Source organism: Gossypium hirsutum, chromosome D12 (genome assembly GCF_007990345.1).
Source record: "Gossypium hirsutum isolate 1008001.06 chromosome D12, Gossypium_hirsutum_v2.1, whole genome shotgun sequence".
Classification (NCBI taxonomy): domain Eukaryota; kingdom Viridiplantae; phylum Streptophyta; class Magnoliopsida; order Malvales; family Malvaceae; genus Gossypium; species Gossypium hirsutum.
The window spans coordinates 57,279,683-57,299,979 of NC_053448.1; the positions used below are offsets into that span (position 1 = coordinate 57,279,683).

At 26.9% G+C, this 20,297-nt stretch overlaps 2 protein-coding genes across 2 annotated transcripts; both read left to right on the plus strand.

The window, feature by feature from the left end:
- Nucleotides 1-11,765: 11,765 nt before the first annotated feature.
- Nucleotides 11,766-13,113, plus strand: LOC121224311 (ethylene-responsive transcription factor 5). Its single transcript, XM_041107361.1, has one exon. It carries the CDS (start codon nucleotides 12,037-12,039, stop codon nucleotides 13,024-13,026), a length of 990 nt encoding a protein of 329 aa, XP_040963295.1. The 5' UTR covers nucleotides 11,766-12,036; the 3' UTR covers nucleotides 13,027-13,113.
- Nucleotides 13,114-18,177: 5,064 nt separating this feature from the next.
- On the plus strand, nucleotides 18,178-19,299 carry LOC107946931 (ethylene-responsive transcription factor 5-like). Its single transcript, NM_001398466.1, has one exon. It carries the CDS (start codon nucleotides 18,242-18,244, stop codon nucleotides 19,202-19,204), a length of 963 nt encoding a protein of 320 aa, NP_001385395.1. The 5' UTR covers nucleotides 18,178-18,241; the 3' UTR covers nucleotides 19,205-19,299.
- The last annotated feature ends 998 nt before the right edge of the window (nucleotides 19,300-20,297 follow it).

A 20,297-nucleotide genomic window follows, 5' to 3' on the forward strand; every position in this document is an offset into this window, starting at 1 on the left:
GACTTAATATATAGATTGACCCTCAAATTTAATAATTTTTCTCACATTAGCCCCTAATTTCTTTGGAATTAACAACTGTTACATAAATCAGTCCCTCGTTTCTTTGGAATTATAACAATGAAATGGACTTAATAGAAATTCAGTATCTTTTTTCTACCTTTCCTTTTCATTTAATTTTCAAATTAATTTTTTCTTTCCTTTTTTCCAAAATATCTTTGTTTTAATGGGATGACTTTCTTCTTTGGTCTTTGCTTTAAGCTTGACTCAGAAAAGACCTTTAACATTTCACTGCCGGGGATAATGAATCATGTACTTACCATATTAATTTTCATTCTTGTTTTTTTATTTTTTTTAATATAAAATTTCAAAAAACAAAATTTCTTTTTTATATTAAAAATTAAAAATCAAAAAACACATTTACAAATCCAAATCCAAATTTATTTCAACAATGAAAACATGTTTGGTAATTATTTTTCTATACCAAAAACATGATAAATAAGATAAAAAGGTTACATTTATAAAAATTTAAACTAGTGTACCATATTTAATATTTGAAAAGCTATCAAGATCAATTCGTTTAAAGTTAAAAATTATTATTTTTATCGTTTTCACTTTTACAATGGATTTTTAGTGAAAATCATTTTTGTTGTTCAACATTTTTCACATTCTAATAATTCCTTTTTCACAATCCATTCATTAATTTAAGTTATATTTAAAATTTAGCATTGATAAATAATTTTAAATAATAAGTATCATTTGATTAGTAAAATTACTATTTGACATAAATATTAAATATATTCAAATTTTAGCCTAATGTCCTAAATGGACATTTTTTTTATTCTCATGTCTTTGAATTTAAACACATATCCCACAATTAATTTTAATCTCACAATTACAGTAACTAATTGCTACAATTAGCAATACTATATTTTAAAAATTATAATAATGCTTGAAATAATTATATTTACTAATTAAATAATTTTTTTATATTTTTCCTAACTTATCACTATTTGCAACTTGTTACATTAAAAAATTGAAGATTTGTTGAGTAGTTAGCCTTTTTACAAAAAAATATATATATACTTAGAGTAGTGCAGAATTATTAAATAATATTATATCACGTATTTTTTTTATAGAATAAAATAATTGTATATTTTTATATTATATTCAAGTATTTATTTTTGCATCTTATTATTTTCGATAAATTAATAAATTAATGTAAAATTATAAAAGACTAAGTTTATGATATTTTTTAAAGTAATAAAATGCGGAGAAAAAAATACGAACAAATGGCAGAAGTAAGAGTGCATTACTAACTTTTTTAAAATTCAGAAATAATTAATACAAAATATTTCAAAGAAAATGTACTGAAATAATTTAAAATAATAAAATACGATAATAATATATTTTTATTTAAAGTAATAAAAATCGAGAAAATAATACGAGCAAAGGGCAGGGGTAAGGGTTATTTTTTTGCACCAAATTAATTTAAATAACACACTAGATTAATAAATTTCAAACATTATGCACTGAAATAATGTAAAATTATAAAATTAGAAATTATGATATTTTTTAAAGGGATAAAATGCGGAGAAAAAAATACAAATAAACGGCCGAAGTAATATTTTTTTACTAACTTTTTTTTCAACTTGCAGGCATCGCAATGGCTCGATTGATTCGAAGCGATATTAGACACATATCTGATACGGCTAATCGCAGTGCCATTGGCGTGACCAAAGTGCCGTCACATCGGTCAGGTTTTTTTTTTCAGGTTTTTTTTGAATATATATTTTATATCTATAGAGTATAACAGCTTCACCTTTTAAATTTTATTCATCATAAAAATAGATTACATTTCAAAAATTTATACACAATCAACCTGTGATTAAAAAAATTAGTTAATATAATACAACACGAGGAGCAAAAAGAAAAGTAAGAATAAGTAATGGGAAAAGACAAAATGTAAGACTTTTTATTCCTTGTGGAAAACGGATACATCGCCCCTAGACAATGTACTAAAATAATAAATAATTTTTTTTATAAAATAACATGGTGATAGTGACGTTTGGATAAGTGTCGCATAAAATCAATTGTCCCTCTGCTTTTCTTTCTATATTTTTTCTTCCAGGTTCCTTCCAGGAAGGAAGTTGAGCTTTTTCAAATATGTTATATATTTTACTATAAAATAATATTACCGAAGGCGTATAATAAAAATCATTAAAGTATCAAAATTTATATTAATATAATTCTAATTATTATGACAAATTTACATATTTATATGGATAGTTCTAATCATTATATTAAAAAAACAGATATGATCAAAACCTATAATAAAATTATTAAAATAATAATAATAAAAAACAATCTCTTTAATATTTGTTCCTACTTAATTAAATGAATTAACATACCTCTAATGAAGATGCCTTTTTGAAAAATCTACCTGGATTGCACTTTGAAATTTCAGTTTTCGTTTTATTTTAACTTTGCCTTTCCAATTTGGATACTTTAATTTGGACATTGGCTGCTTAATGATTTCCCAAAGGATTAATTAAATAATAATTTATTTGTATTATTGCTGTATAAATCCACCTACATTCTTTGTTTTGACCATGGATTTTAGTTGAATTGAAACTAATCTATGGTTATGTGTTGAAATTTGCTTAAGTAAATAAGATTTTTTTTAATTTAATTAGTTTGAAGTTTGAAATTTTATGAATATTATATCACTATCTGAATTCAACACGCGGCATTTTTAGAAGTGCCAGCTAAACATTTGAGAGCGGATCTTTACTCTCCATCCATCGAGCTATATTCAGTTGACCAATCGTCATCTATTCACTCGCTTTTCAATGTAAACACTTCTTTTAGTGACCATTAGGATCCACTTGAACGCAAAAATTTTGTACTATCTAAAGGAACAACATAATAAACTCCACTATACACGTTCTTCACGCATAAATGAAAAAAGAATCATTCACTCCTTAAGCAATTCATTGAATAGAGTAAAAATAGATTGTAAGATTTTATTATTGTTTATTTTTGTTAAAATAATAAAATATATCATAGTTTATACCTAAACCACTAAAAATTCCTTTGTATGGAATGATGGTCTACTAAAATAAGTATTAAATTTATTCAATTCATTGAATTTTCATTAAAGTATTTCTCAAGCATTGAAATTTTAGTACAGTGACAAACTCACTTGGCTTCTTTTAAGGCTTGTGACGTTGTCTACCTACAATCATAACCACTCTTTCTTCACTTGAAATTTTAATGGATAGATCAAGTTAAAAATTTTATATTGACGGACTGATATAGAAATAATAATAGATTAGCTTAGAATTATTGATTGGGTGTTAATTTAATTAGTATTGATTTTTTTTTTATTTTAAGAGAATTTTACGATATAATTCACCATTTGAGTATTCTCCTTAGGACTGTATTGTATCTACCCATTCTATTGCCACCATAACATCAACCGAATGTGGTGCAACATATTAGATCAATGCATATCATCGAGGTCCCCTAACAGCCTTGTCACTTCCATATTATCACTACTATACTCACGGCTAACGATTATATTCTAATGAACACTCACAGCTCACTTATACCTTGTACCTGAATTTTTTTTATCGAAAATTTTGTTGTGCTGGAAGAAAAAAAAAAGCATACCAAAAATTTCAAGTGTTAGGGATCGACCCGATTAAGCAACAAGTAACAAAAATAGCGGAATAAATTAAGAAATTGAACACACAAATTTAACGTGGAAAAACCCCTCCAAAGAGGATAAAAAATCACGGGTAAAGATAATTTTACTATAATGGCAAAAAAACGAAGAGTACAAAAAATTGCGATAAAACAAAACCCCAAAAACCCGAAAATAAAGAACTCTCAAAACGTAAACACAAAATTATGTAAATGTATTATGAGTTCTAATATCTAATGGATGTGTTTACTAAGGTCGTAAAAGAGCCTATTTATAGGCTAAATTCATATGTCAAATAATAATAAAATAATCTAAACTAATCAGTGTTTAACTGAAACAAATAAACAGAGTTTAACTAAAAGATTATTTCTCAAATTTGACTAAAAATAGGAGTCATATTTAACATCAAGTTATACCAAAAAATCAAACATATACTTTTTTTTTTTTTTTGCCTTTGCATTAATTTTTTATGTTTAAGAAAAAACTTTTTAAAAATAAGGATCCTTGGTCGTTTTAAGCAACAACCAACTACGTCATTAAAGAAAGAAGTAGAACCTTTGAAATTGACCGAAGGTTGGTTGGTCAATACATGACATTGACTGAATAAAAATTCGGGCAAAAAATAAAATAACCTTTACTGCATCGTACCTGGTCACAACGTCGGCAGCACGTGCGGTTTATTCACCGCAATGTTTCAGTCTCCTACATTCTTTTCAATGTTTTGTTTTACGTTTCAAAGTTACTACTTCTACTAATTTAATAAATATTATTAATCAATTACTTGTGTTCAGGATCTTGTTCAATCTTCTTTATTTTGTAGTCCATCTTTCATATTTATAATATTCGGTTCTCTAATATGACTATTAGAGACAATTAAGTGTCATACACGATGACATATTACCCTCTTTAAGAGTAACACATGTCATGAGTGATACTTCCCAAAAAATTAGGTTGATAAGCTGAATACAGGGGAGTAGGGAGATAGCGAGTCGAGAAGGGCGTGACGAATTGAGCTGGGTGGTGAGCTAAGAAAAGCGTCATGAGTTAGACAATCCCAAAAAGATAAAGATGCAAAGTGAAGAGAGTCAGATCATACATAAACATCTAATTGAATGGCGGAGTGCGTTAAAAAATATTTTTGTAAGAAATGTACAAATTTGTATTAGATAATCTTTGAAATGAGAACTCCTAACATCTTGAAGCAACAACATAGTTTTTGTGCACATGCGTAATTGATTCCATCTAATGCTTTTATTTTCCAACCTGAAATTAAATTTTTTTTTATCAAGAATTTGTAGCTGAATGGAATTCCAATCATATCTTTTGACTTAAATTAATATACTAAGTTGCAAATCATTTCGATTTCTAAAAAATCAAAGTTGCATGTTCTTTTTCAAATACAATTTCTTTAAAGAAATTTTAAATCAAAGTTTGAAGATTCCTTTTCAAAATTTTCAAGTAATATTTTCTTTATAAGACTTAAAATGATAATTTTTCTTAATTAATATATTTTTCAGCATGAGAGCTATAAAAAGAATTAATAAAATAAATTATTAAACTAAATCATGCCACACTCACCAAAAAATATATAAAAATAAATTATTAAACGGTGGTTTGATTAAAATGATGAAGTCCATGGTGTTTAAGTTCTAATCCCCTATCTTATAAAGATTAAACTAAATCTTTTTATTCGCGTAATTAGCATTGACTTTATAATATAATATTTACAAAGAAGTTATTTTCATAACACTTCTTATAAATAATATATTCTTTCATAACTTTAGAAAAATATTTTTTATAAATAAACTATAATAAAAAAATTATAATATTTCTTTTATGAATAAATGTATTATTTTATAATATATAACATGTACATATAAATAAAATATGTCCATACTTGGCCATAACTTTTTATAAACAAATATATTATAACATGTTAATTATTTTTATAATATTTTTTGTTAACTTTAAATTTTTTTAAGATTTAAATAATATATTTATGTTATAAATTTATAAAATACACAAATTAATTTTATAAAATATTTTTCAAAAAGATTTTTTTTTTACTGAAATACATATTTCTCAGGGTGAAATATAATTGTAGAGACTATATGAAAAAATGTTAGCACAAATTTATTGAAAAATAATAATAATCATCACTATTAACTACCTAAATTTCAACCAGGGTGACCAGTACGCACTTTTCTTTTTTAAATTTATGTTTTATAGTTGAAAAAAAATATATTGACAACTTTTTTTTCAATTATTTAATGATATTTTAATAATTTTTTCATATTATTGATAAATAATTTTGATAATTTTTTTTAACTTGAATTCAAAACTTAGAACTCGAAATCCAAATAACTTGATCTTTTGGTTTAGAGTTTCAAGTTTCAAATTTGAAGTTTAGATTTTGAGTTTAGATTCTAAGTAAAAAATTACTAAAATTATGTATTAATAACATAAAATATTATTAAATAATTAAAAATATATAAAATGACATGACGCTATGTTCATATAATCCTTTCTCGATATATGAACTTACTCATTGGAATTTATCCAAATGTCTGAATTGATGGAAGAGAATTCCCTCCATTTTCATCTCAGTGCACGACAACATACCAAATATTTTTCTTATATATAAATACAAAATTTTATATAAGCTCTACAAAAACATTTTATGATTCATTAAATTCTATTTAGTTGCTACTAAATGAATTGAAAAATATTGCCCCATTAAATTATGTTTCAATAGGTATCAATTAGTGGTAGCTTTACGATCGGGGTGAAGCTAATAAATTTTTTTGGGTATAATTAAATTATATTTTTTTAATAGTAAAAATGTAATTTTATCATTTTAATAGTCTATAACTTCATAAATTTTAAAGAATTAAATCAAAATTTTATCATTTTTGGGGGTCAAAGTGCACTTTTATCATTATTAATTTAAAATTTTATAAACTATAAAGGAACCTAAATAGAATGTTTTTTCATTTTAGGGGGTCAGAGCCCCTACCCAGTGTCAGCCCCCTGGATTTGCTACTTAAGATTTTCTACCCAAAATTTGAAGTAAAACTCACAAATTTAAGAAATAAAATTGGAAAAAATAGTGACCTCTCAAAGATTGATATATAATGTTTAAGCTCCACCAATCAAGTTGCTCCACTCTGTGAATTCACAGCGCTTTTCGTCAAATTAGGTGACAAGATCCTGACACCAAGACAATACCTTCGATTATTGAGAGTAATATCAACTACTTGACAGACGACACATCGAAGATTTCTCTCAAAAAAGTTTTAACCCCTCAACAAAAACTAAAAAAATTAGTTTAAGATGTAGGAACCTAAATGTCAAAACAATACTACTAAATGACCTATTAAAAAGTAGGATTTACTTAATTCTATTAAAAGTCTTAATAGAGCAATAATAATGAAAGAAACTTCGTCAAACAAGTGAAAGACAAGCATTCCATCAAATTAGATGTCATGAAAAAGGTGGGCAAATTTACTATTTTACAGTACCACCGTTAAATGAGATATTGCCACATCATCAAAGATAAAGTTAAGCGGATGATATATCATTATTATATTCATTAACGATGTATAAAATTATCAAATATAAATTCATAAATAATAATTAAAAGAAATAGTTTATTATTATAATTGATAAAACGTTGTAAAGTTGAAGGATTTATGAAAAATATGATTATCTTAAACAAGACTATATCGTACATTCATTGTTATTAGTATTAATATTGGGCACATAAGCAAGGACTTGAGAATAATATTTGGTTTAATTAAGCTACCCTGGATCCACTTGCGTTGTATAGGTTTGAAAGAATAGCTTAAGGAGGAGACTTTGCAAATTACTCTGTCCTCTTAAATATCCTTTTAATTATTATAAATTTATAACATTTTTCACATTTATAGATAAAATATTTAATTTTACTAAAATAATTGGTCAAATGAAAATTTATCAGTCGTTATAAATAAAAAGTCAATTTATATATAAATTATTATATTTCCATTAACCAAAAAAAAATAAAAGGAAAATTTGTTTTAATTATTTATAATAGTTAATTTATTTTTCATATAAAATTTTACACATAATACTTTTATTTAATATGAAAAAATATTTAGTATACTGTCTGTGGAGTTTTTAAACTCCACAGGTCGGGTCAAGGGTTGACAAGTGTTCTATAAGAATATAGTAAAATATTTTAAAAAATAGACACATGGTAATTTTTTAAGGCTACTTATAGAATAAAAAAAAGTACACTACCAGTGAACCAATTACTAACCTATTTAATATATGAAATAATATTTGGTACACTGTTAATGGAGTTTTTAAACTCCACAAATAGGGTCAAGAGTTAACAAGTGTCCTATAGGGGTATAGTAAAATATTTAAATAAAACAAACACATTACAATTTTTTAAGGTTGCTTGTGGAATAAAAAAAATACATTATCAATGTACCAATTACTAACCCTTAATATATTATATTTATATTAATTACATATTACCTACAAATTATTATGGTTAAATTGTTGAAGGTTAAGAAAAAATAAAAAATTGAATAGTGATTTTATAAATGCTTTAAATTGATTAACATATGTTTTTTTAATAATGATGCTTTGCGTTAATTATATAAAGTAAAATATATTGTATGCTGAACATGTTTAAAATATTTTAATTATGATTTGATAATTTTTATTATTATAATATTTAATTTGTTAAATAAATTATTATATTTTAATTAGATTGAACTATTCAAATAAGAAATATTGTTTTACATTAATTTTAGTAATTAAAATTACATTATTTAAAAGATTAATTAAAAATCAAACATATAAATTCACATGCAACACATGTAACATTAGAAACTAGTCAGATTAAATAAGGATTTGAGTTCATATTTTGATTTTCGAAATGAAATTTTGAAAATCTTGAAATAATTTTTGAATCCATTTACTGCTCAAAAGTGTCGAATTTTTGGGCTAGTTTACTATTAAGATTGGAAAGTACTTTTGAAAACTTGAAAGCGTTTAGGATTGTTGCCAAAAAGTATTTTCCATATGATGGAATTAGAGGTGCTCATGGGCCGGGCCGGGCCGGGCCGGATTCAGGCCAGGCCCGTAAAAAAATTTCGGCTCGGGTCCTAGGCCTTGGAAAAAATCATAAGCCCGGGCCCGGCTCGGCCCATTTTTTAATAAATACCAAAAATTTATTTTAAAAATTAAAAAAAGTATTTTAAAAATATTTTAAAATTAAAAAAATTAAAAATATTTTAAAATTAAAAAAATTAAAAAATTAAAAAAAATTATTATATCGGGCTGGGCTGGGCCGGGCCGGCTCGGGCCAAAAAAGTGGTGCTCGAGGCCCGGCCTGTTTTCTAAACGGGCCTCGTTTTTTTCTCAAGCCTATATTTTGGGCCTATATTTTAACCCAAACTCTCCCATATTTTGGGCGGGCCGTCGGGCCGGGCCACTCGGCCCATGAGCACCTCTAGATAGAATCTAATTTAATATTTTCAAAATTGGATCGGATTGGTCGATTAGATTAGTTGAATTAGAAATTGATCAAGGTATTAGTCCGAAGATAAAAAACCAATTGAACCAATTTTCTCTTTTTATATTTTTTAATTTTTAATAAATTGTTTAAAATAACTTATTCGATTAAACTGGACAAACCAGTCAAATTGATAAAACCTTAAATCAGATTGCTCTTTTATAGAAAATTATAAACTAGCAAGCAGTATCCGCTGCCATCGATGTCAAAAGCATTTTTCACGTTATATATGTGAGGTAGGCAATAGAATGAAGTGGAGTAATAGGAGCAAAAATAGTAATATTAATATTAATAATAGCAAAATTAGGAAATACAAACAAAATGTAAATGGGTTTGGTTGCGTAAGAGAGATTATTTATGATTATATTTGGTTGCGTAAGAGACATACACATCCTTATACGCTACTCATGTTGCTGGAATGGATGAATTTTAAGGCAGTTGAATTTTATTATAAAGAAACGTATTATGGTTTTTAAATGTGCCAAACTATTCTTATTCACCATTAGCGTTTCAATTAAATCCCTGAAAGGATTAATTATATATTTTTTATTCTTGAATAATGAATTTTGATGGGAGCAAAGCACAATTTCATCATTATATCGGCTTATAGTTTTTCATTTTTAGGGGTCAAGACTCTCCGCCTTTTTCAAAATGGTAAATTAGTTTTTACGATAGAGTTGGGTTTTGTTTTATTAATCATAAAATCATGTTTTGCGTTTTTGCGTTTTTCTTTTAATGTGATATTTGTTTTTTTTGGTCCAATAAGATAGTTATATTTGACAAAAGTTATACATTTTTTGTGTTAAAGGTAACAATATTAAATTTTGAGTATTTAATCGTGTTTTAGGATTGATTTAATCAAAATTAATTACTAATATTATTAGATTTCATTTTTCATTTTTTTAATAAAATAAATTTGGTGCTAAGTGTAAATTTTTTTTTAAATTCGTTACATTAATCATGTCTTTTCGTTATTAAATTCCTTAATTTAACCATTAAATGGCATATTAAATATTATGTAGTTAAATTTAAAATAAAAAATAATGTAAAAAACTATTAAAACATCTATTTTTATAATATTTTTTTTTCATTTTAAATTATGACACGCAAGATTTAATGTTTCATTTAACAATTGAATTAATGATTTTAATAATAAAATGACTCAATTAATATAATCTTAATAATTTCAAGATATAAGTAAAATGTTTTAAAATTTAAATACCAACTTAAAATGAAAGTGATAATTTAGGGATGTTTGATGCAATAACCAACCAAGAAAGGCACAACGCAGGAAATAAAAGTAGACAAAAAAATCAAACAGTATGTAATATAAAATGGGTAAGTATTTGGTATATTAAAACTTAAAAGTGTATTTTTGTTCATTTTTTAAAAATTTTTTTTAAAAATTTTTATTATATCTTACTTACACTTGTCATGTCTTAATAAAATTTTTAAATTTCACGTTGAAATATTTTCCATTTGAAATTACCTTTAACCATTTGCCGCCGATGCAATCATGGTCATGATGAGAATTTAGAAAATTTTAGGTAAATTATATCATTAGTTATTCAATTATCAACATATTTCCATTTTAGTCACAAAATTATAAAAATTTTCAATTTTATCAGCAGCTGTTTTAATCATCTTCTGTTAAATCATACTGATCATTGAGTGATTAATATTGTAGTTTATCCAAACTTTAATATCATATTAAAGTTCTATCATTGGTTTAGTAGTTATTCCAAATAATTCGAATTGAGTTGTTTAGATTATTGTAATTAATTACTTCGATAATTATACTGATTATTCAATTATATGATGATAAATTTTAGCATGATTGCAATAAAAGAATTTAGAAGGATTGATCTACGTTAAAAAGAAAATTAGGGTTTAAGTCATACCTAAATCTCTTTAGATTTATTCATGGGTCAGACTATTCGTCCAGGCTCGAAGATTCGTCCAAAATTTGAGAGGATTTTAGAAAAAAATATTAATCCCGTAAAATGGGCTAGGGCAAAAAATAAAATAGACTCGTTTAAAACATGAATCGGACTTGGGCTTGAACATTCAATGGCCAAATCCGACCCATTTTTAAGTCTATAATATTTTATATTAAATTATTTTTATATATTATGTAATTTACAACATATTAAAAAAACTATACTAAATATATAATACTACTCTAATTTAAATATTAAATAATGTTAAAATTACTATATAAGAAAATTTAATAAACAAAAAAATTTAAAAACTTAAAAAATTAAAAATTAAAAATTAAATTAAAATAATATAATTTCTTAAAAAAATAAAAAAAAATATGCGCAAACTTAAGATGAATCAATCTTTTACAAATATGAATAAATTTAAGTAAAATTTTAAGTTTATATTTCAAATCGGATTAGACAACATAAAATAAATTTTTATTATACTTAGCCTCGACCCAAACCTGCCCGAACTGTAATAACCCCTAAATCTCCTAAATGATGCGAACTCTTTTGAGGGTAGAGCCGACCCGACCCGACCAACGTCTGCACAAACCAATTTAGCAAATTTGCGCGCACGTTGCCTCCTCGTAGCATCCTCGACTCAGTAAAAAAGTCAACGAATTCAACTTGCCTTGGATCTCTTATAAATACCTTACACTCTCCCTTTCCAGTTCCACTCTCAACCGAAAATTTCAGTATCTTTCAGAAATCTCTTAGCTTCTCTTCTTTTTTCTTTTTCATCCCTGAAATTTTTATAGGTTTTTCGTTTATTGGATATGGAAAGTAGCAGTGAAGTGTCGAGTGCGCTTCAATATATCGAACAATATTTACTTGATGAAAATCAATTTACTCCTGCGGGATTGGGGAGCTTTTCAACTGCAAATCAATGGATAAATGAACCGATACCCGAGGTTTCCACCTCTCCGTCTCAGTCTCTTTGCTCTCAAACTTCCACCTCTGGTTCCTGTCTTACGCTATCCAATTTTAATTGCCTCGACGACGATGATTTCTTCAACTTCTCTCCCAATTTCCCAGGTTTCGAGTCTAACCGAATTGATGTTTTTGAATTTGACTCGAAACCTCAATTTATCAATCTAACCGCTCCTAAGCCCTTTGAATTTACACCTCAAATCACTGAACTTTCAGCTGTAAAACCTCCAACTCCTTCGAGTTCGAGTTCGAGTTCCAGCTCTCATAATCGAAAACCGTCGCTCAAAATATCGTTACCGCATAAAGTAGAGTGGATTCAATTCCGCAAACCGGATTCAACTAAGGCACAGCCGACGAATTCAAATTCCGAAGACAAAAATAAGCATTACAGAGGTGTCCGACAGAGACCGTGGGGGAAGTTTGCGGCCGAGATCCGCGATCCGAACCGAAGAGGTTCACGGATCTGGTTGGGAACCTTTGATACCGCAATAGAAGCCGCAAAGGCTTACGACCGAGCCGCCTTTAAGCTACGTGGCTCAAAAGCGATTCTTAACTTCCCTCTCGAAGCCGGGAAGCTGGATGTAACCGCCGTCGACGGAGAGAGGAAACGGAGCAGAGACGACGGCGCTGGGAATGAGAAACAAGTTAAGGCCGGGAAGAGAGCAAATGATGACGTGACTAAAGCGAGAGATAACGGCGATGCGCCTTTAACGCCGTCAAATTGGACATCATTTTTGGATTGGGATAATGAGACAAAGGGAATATTTAACATGCCATTGTTATCGCCGTTATCTCCGCACCCGCCGTTAGGCTTTCAACAAGTTACGGTCATCTAATGATAATGTATATAAATTCTTTTATTTGTTTTTAGAATTCTGGAATTCTCTTCTTTCAAAAGAAAAAAAAAATTGGGATTCTCTAAAGTAGTATCAACCTAATTATCCCTAAACTTTCGATAACTCAATTTTCAAAAACTTACATAATAATCACTAATATTATCGAATTATTACATTTTAACTACGCTTCAATTAACTTTCGTTAATAACACTTTAATTTGAAGGATTAATTAATAATTTAGTCATTAAACTATAACTCAAATATCAATTTGATATTTAATTTTTTTTGCTAATATATATTATAAATAAATAAAACTTATTAAAGACTTTCTCCATATCATCACTGTTCTGGCTTATTTTTAATTTCTGGATTTTCATCATCTTGAAATCAACCATCATCACTTAAGCTACACAAATCTACCTCGATCGCCATTAAAGCCCAAAGAAAATAAACCGTAAACAAAAGAAACCAATGTACTAAAAATGAAGAATCGAATTATAGGGGAAAAAAAAAAGACTAAATAGGGTTTTGGCTCAGACTATGTTAAATTTACTTTGAAGGTCTCAAATGGAATTTAGGATGGGTAAATCTAGACCAAAAACCTTTAATGGATCAAATGGATCGGAATCGGAAGAGGATGATGATTTGACTGCAGCTGAGGTGGTTGAGGAGGAGGAGGAAGATGTAGTAAAAGTTGAAGCCGGTACGAAAGGGAAAACAAGTTGGGATTATCAAAATATTCGTAAATTTCTCATCAAAATTTCATATCTTATAGGTTTTTGTTTAACAAATTTTTTAAATATCAAAATAATATTTTAGTTATAGTTTAGGGACTAAATTAATTATTAATTTTTTAAATTAACATATCAAGTAATCTTTTTAAAGGAAATTAGCGGATAAGTGACTTCAACAACGTCAGTGAGTGTTATGTAATTTTTGAAAGTTGGGTGTATTAAAATATAATTTTAAGTAAAATTAAGAAATAATTAATAAAATCTATTATTTTATTATCAATGATTGCTTTACGACACAGCTTACGTGCAAAATTAAAACCTTATCAACCAATTTATTTTTTCTTTTGATTTGTTTTGTAATATGTTTTTTATCAACCAATTTCTTAAGACAACGTATGTAATAAAAAATCATTCCCAATCTCTTACTTTCGTTATAAGAAATCTCTTTTCATTTAATTTTTTATTCGAATTAATTTTGTGTTTTACTTGTGTATAAAGTTTGTACTTACCACAAATTTTGATGTTTTCTTTCCGTCTCATTTAGTGTTTGATAGATTTGTAAATTTAAATGGTGATTGTTATGTCGATAGAGTCTTAACTCGATTGGCATCAGCATTGTTGTCGGTGCAAGAGGTCGTGAATAGTTCTAGGCATTGTATAAAAAAGAACAGATACTATAAAAACCTATGCGATATCATATTGTAGAAATAGATACTAACCTGTTAAAAATATTTAAAAAATATAATCATTTAAATAAGTTATTGAACTTAATTAATAATATTAAAATTTATATTTTTGTATAAATATATTTATGTATAATTGAGGTATATTAGTATGTATATATAAAAATATTAAAAAATCATTTATGCTAAAGAAAATATTTTAAAAGTGTTGGTGGCTTGAGTTCAAATATTACAATAAGTAACTTTTATGATACCAAAAAAAATACTCATCAATTATATAAAGTATTCTTTAATAAGCTTCACAAGCAGGGAAGAAGCCATAAATTTTTTAGGGGGCGAAATTAAATTGTCTATTTTTACAATAATAAAAATGCAATTTCACTATTTTTAATGCCCTATATCTTTATAGTTTTTAAAGTGAATTAATTTTTTTATCATTTGAGGGTCAAAGTGTAATTTTACCATTACCAATTTAAAATTTATAAATTATAAAATGATCTAAATGAAAAAAAAATCATTTTAAGGGGGTCGGGTAGCCCCCTAGCTCCGCCATTGTTCACAAATATAATACATTATTAAACAAACTCAAAATAAACGGACAAAAAAATTATTTTATAAATTAAATAATAAGATCATTCCATACTATGCATATAACAATTCATAATTTAAGAAATCGAAAATAAATAATAAAATACTTAAATTTCAATTTAAAATTAATTTTTTTTAGTACGCACAAGTGAAATTAATCAATACACATTGGTACAACTGGTATGTATTAAAATTTACACCGGAATGAAACTTAAAATTTGTTGCTCTGGTTTACTACCATGATAGAAACTTAACCAAGAATAAATAAATTTTGGGTAAACTGTATAAATAGTGACCCAACTATTAGCGAGTTTTTATTTTCGTCATTTAGGTTTAAAATTTTCTATTTTAGTCACTAATGTTATCGATATTTAATATTTTGGTCTCCCCTTCATTGAATCACTAACAGAATAATGACATGATCTTTTTTATTGGCATAATAACAAATTTAGCCCTCCAATGTTTACAGATTCTATCAAATTGGTCTTAATTCTAAAATAATAAAAAATTAGCTCTCAACTTTACACATTCTATCAATTTAGCCATAATTCTTAAAATTAAAAAAAACATATTTAAAAATTCATTTTCTATAAAAATACACACTATTTTATAAAAATACATACAAAATTATAAAAAATGAATATCTATTTTCTCAGTTATAACATTTGTTTATTAAAATGATAAATTTATAAATAAAATAATTTAAGGGAAAAAAACAAGAAGAATAATTAAGTAGATTTAGGTATTATGTTTTTTTTTTTCCAACATTAATGATCATCGTGTGCAAGTTGGGTCAAAAACTACAACATGAGCTTCAAAAGGGTAAGATTCAATGTCTTTAGGTAGTTACCTAGAATGAGTTTATTGCAATTGAGGTTGTGCTTAAGGGCGGGAATGATTGTAAACATAAAAGAGGATAAGGTCTTAGAGATCAAGTAGGTGGAAGGTTATGCCAACAACTCGCAACAATAGAGGATGTGAAAATTTAGAAGTTATGAGTAAGTGTTATTAGTGCTAATGGTTGTATGTGAAGACGACTCGATAAATTTAATGAGGACTAGGAAACAAGGCCAAACATATAATAAATAAATTATTATTTATAAAATACAACTAAAAAAGGAAAAGAAAAGAAATGTATGAATTTGGTTTAAGAATTGTTTGTGGGTTTTTTAAGAAAATTGTTTTATTTATAATATTATTATTTTAATAAATAAATGTTGTGTTAGAAAAAAGAGAAAAATGAGTATGTATTTATAATTTTGTATGTATTTTTATTGAAAATTGAACTTTTAATTTTTTTAAATTTTTTTTAAATTTTTAAGAATCAAGGATAAATTGACAGAATGTTAGAACTTATAAATATTAAAGGGATAAATTTACACTTCGAGTAATTTAACAAATAAGTGAATAAAATATGATAATATTAATAATTAAAATAAATTTTTTAAAACTAAACGAACAAAACCAAAAATTCGTTAATAATTGTGTGAATATTTATAAAGTTTGCCCACAAATTCTATCCAAATATTTTATCCAAAGGACAACTTCATTTTGTCGGGAACCAACCAAGTAAAACTAAACAAAACATAAACAATGCTTCGAGATTTGAAATTAACGTTAACCACTAGGCGCTAGCCGCCGCCGCCTGCTCCTCCTCCTCTGTCTTACAGACCTTTTTCAATGAACCTGAGGATGATTAATGAGGAGGCTATTCAACCAAGTCCTATTTGTTTAAATCTCAAAATTTTGTCTGACAAGGTTTTGGCTGGTATAAACAGATTAAGTAAGAAAATGAGTTTATTTATAAATAATAATAAAATGAATAAAGCCTTTAATTTAATGTCACTGTCCAAAATCCATCTAACCTAATAATTATATCTACATATTTCATCATTATTAATTTTATTTTTAAATTTAAAGAGATTATTTGGAATTTAAAATTTTGAAGTTTTAAATTCAAGCTTATTATACGTGGGTTGGTATAAGTTTAACGCTCGATGTTTATATATATATTTTGTCAATTTTATTATTTTTCAATAAAAGTTGAATCACTTTTTTTTAATAAAAATGTTAACTAAAACATTTTTTAACGATTCATGTTAACATAGCACTATTTATTTCAGAAGTCATGTCAACAAGTGATTTAAAATTTATAAAAAATATTAAAAAAAGTCAAAATTTATAATGATTCAAAAAACAACATGTGCATATGAATTATCACGTGGGTTGCTATAATTTTTTTAAGCTTAACGCACAGTTTAAGTTCCTAAAGTATATTGCTTTTCCAGTTTCCACTGAAGTGGGCAAAAAATATATGAACTAAAGTGAGAAAAACAATATACTTTAGGGACTTAAATTGTGCATTAAACTTTTTATTATTATTTTAGATATATATTCTATAATAATTAAATTTGTTCTTTCACAAAGTGAATGTGCATGTAATTAATTTTGATAGAGTTATCTAAATTATTCTGATTTGTTAGTTGGACAATATAATTAATTATTCAATGATGTATTACGATAGTAACTTTTTGTATTGTTACCATTTTTTTTTTTTTGATGTTCAGAACAGAAGGACTTAAATCTCCTAAATGCAACCAAGTCTTTTGAGAGATTGACCCGACCCACGTTAATGCCTGTCAGCTCCTAAACTGTAGTTGGTTAAAATATGCCATTAATATCTGTATTTTGAGAAAAATTGATATTTCGTCCTCTTGAGTTTATCAATAAAATTTATTATTTATACTGTAAAAGTTTCGATTTACGATTTAAAAACCATAGTACAGTCATTGATATTTTAGGTAATTTTTATCAAAATTTATTAATTTGATATGTTAATTAGACTGCTTTCATGAGACATATGATTAATAAAATTGAAAATACTACGCTCTTAATGACTGGACTTAAAATTTTAAACTAAGAAAGAAGGAGAATTTAATTTTTAACCTTAAAAGTAAAGGGACTAAGTTTTATTTTCTGTAAAAGTAGGACTAAAAACAGATTTTGGCCATAGTAATTTTACATCGCACGTTGCTTCTTGGTTGCATCGCGGAAGCTCCTGTTGAATAGTCAGAAAATTCAACTTGCCTTAGATCCCTTATAAGTACCTTTCCACTCTCAAGTGAGAGAACTAAGAATCTCCAATTCAAACCCACAAACAAAAAAAATCCTTATCTTCTCATTTTCTCTCTTGTTTTCAGTTTTTGGATATGGAAAGTAGCAGTGAAGTGTCGAGCAGGCTTCAATATATTGAACAATATTTACTTGATGAAAATCAATTTCCTCCTGTGGGATTGTGGAGCTTTTCAAATGAAAATCAATGGACAAATTATCCGAAATCCGAGGTTTCCACCTCTCAATCTCACTCTCTTTACTCTCAAACTTCCACCTCTGATTCCTGTCTTACAGCATCCAATTTTAATAGCCTTGACGAAGATGATTTCTTCAACTTCTCTACCAATTTCCCAGGTTTCGAGTCTAACCAAAGTGATGTTTTCGAATTTGACTCCAAACCTCAATTTATCCATCTCACCACGCCTAAGCCTCTCGCTTCCGACGCCACTGCTTGTGAATTCCAAGTGAAATCTCGATCTTCTTCGAATTCGACTCCCAATTCTCAGAGTCGAAAACCTTCGCTGAAAATCTCGTTGCCGCATAAAGTGGAGTGGATTCAGTTCGGGAAACCGGATTTAACCGAGGTAAAGCCGAAGAATTCAAATACCGAAGAGAGAAGTAAGCATTACAGAGGAGTCCGACAAAGGCCGTGGGGAAAGTTCGCAGCCGAGATCCGAGATCCTAACCGAAAAGGTTCACGGGTCTGGTTGGGAACTTTTGACGCCGCCATAGAAGCCGCAAAGGCTTACGACCGAGCCGCCTTTAAGTTACGTGGCTCAAAAGCGATTCTTAACTTCCCTCTCGAAGCTGGGAAGTTGGATGTAATCGCCGCTGACGGAGAGAGGAAACGGAGCAGAGACGACGGCGCTGGGGATGAGAGAGAAGTTAAAGCCGTGAAGAGAGTAAATGATGATGTGACTAAAGCGAGAGATAACGGCGATGCGCCTTTAACGCCGTCAAATTGGACATCATTTTTGGATTGCGATAACGACACGAAGGGGTTATTTAACATGCCATTGTTGTCGCCGTTAGGCTTGCACCAAGTTATAGTCATCTAGCGACGATAAGTCGATAATGTATATAAATTGTTTTTATTTGTTTTTTCTTTCAATTCACTTATTGAATAAATCGATCCATGGTTTTTTTTAATCAATGATTGCTTTATTATTTCTTTTAAATTCGAATTTTAAATATTATTTTATATTAAAACATAATAAATAATAAAACGTATGATTTGAAATTAATTAATAATAACATATTAAATATATACGATATTAAAGTAAAAAAATTAAATTAAAATTATGAGTAAAAACAAAATCTAAACAAAAAAATTATGTCATATAAAAAATATTAAATGAATACGATTTGTTTATCATAGCGTTGTTATCAATCTTGAGTTAGTGTCGAGTTAATTTGTAATATAAACTTAATCAAAAACAATATTAACATTGAATTTTGTCACACTCATGATGTAAGTGAAAATAATATTATATTTTCCTCTAAAATTTATTCAATAATGAATATAAGTGGAGCGGTAACAAATTTGTATTTTAATATTACTGAACACGTGTTCAATTATTGAATTTATAATTTATAATTGTTTTATTCAAAGACCATATACAAATATGAATAGATAAATGTGCTATCGTAATAACATTAATTATAATTTAAAAGAATAAATATTTCTGTAATTTCATAATTGAGTTAGTGATCTGAATAAGGATGACATCAACTCAGTAAAATGTTATAGTAATTATATATATAATCCATGGATGTAATGTATATAAAAATATTAAAATGATTTTTATTTTCAAAGTTAAAGATTAAAGTAAACTTAATCTACTTTCAAATCAAAAGTAAATTAATCCTTTAATTAACTTTCATATGACGTGCAATATTCGCATTTGATTATTACCTCTGCCGTTATTTTATTTTATTTGTTGTCCTTAGTCCTTACAATTATTATTTGAAAATATAAAATAATATTTTAAGATTTAAAAAGAAATTAATTTAATTAATTTCAATATTATAGCAACAAATCAGTTGTCACTACCAAAAGGATAATTTTTTTTAATAACTTATTTAGTTGATTTTGATGTTTTGAAATTTAATATTTCAATATTATAAAAAATAAATCTAGAACTTTTGCAA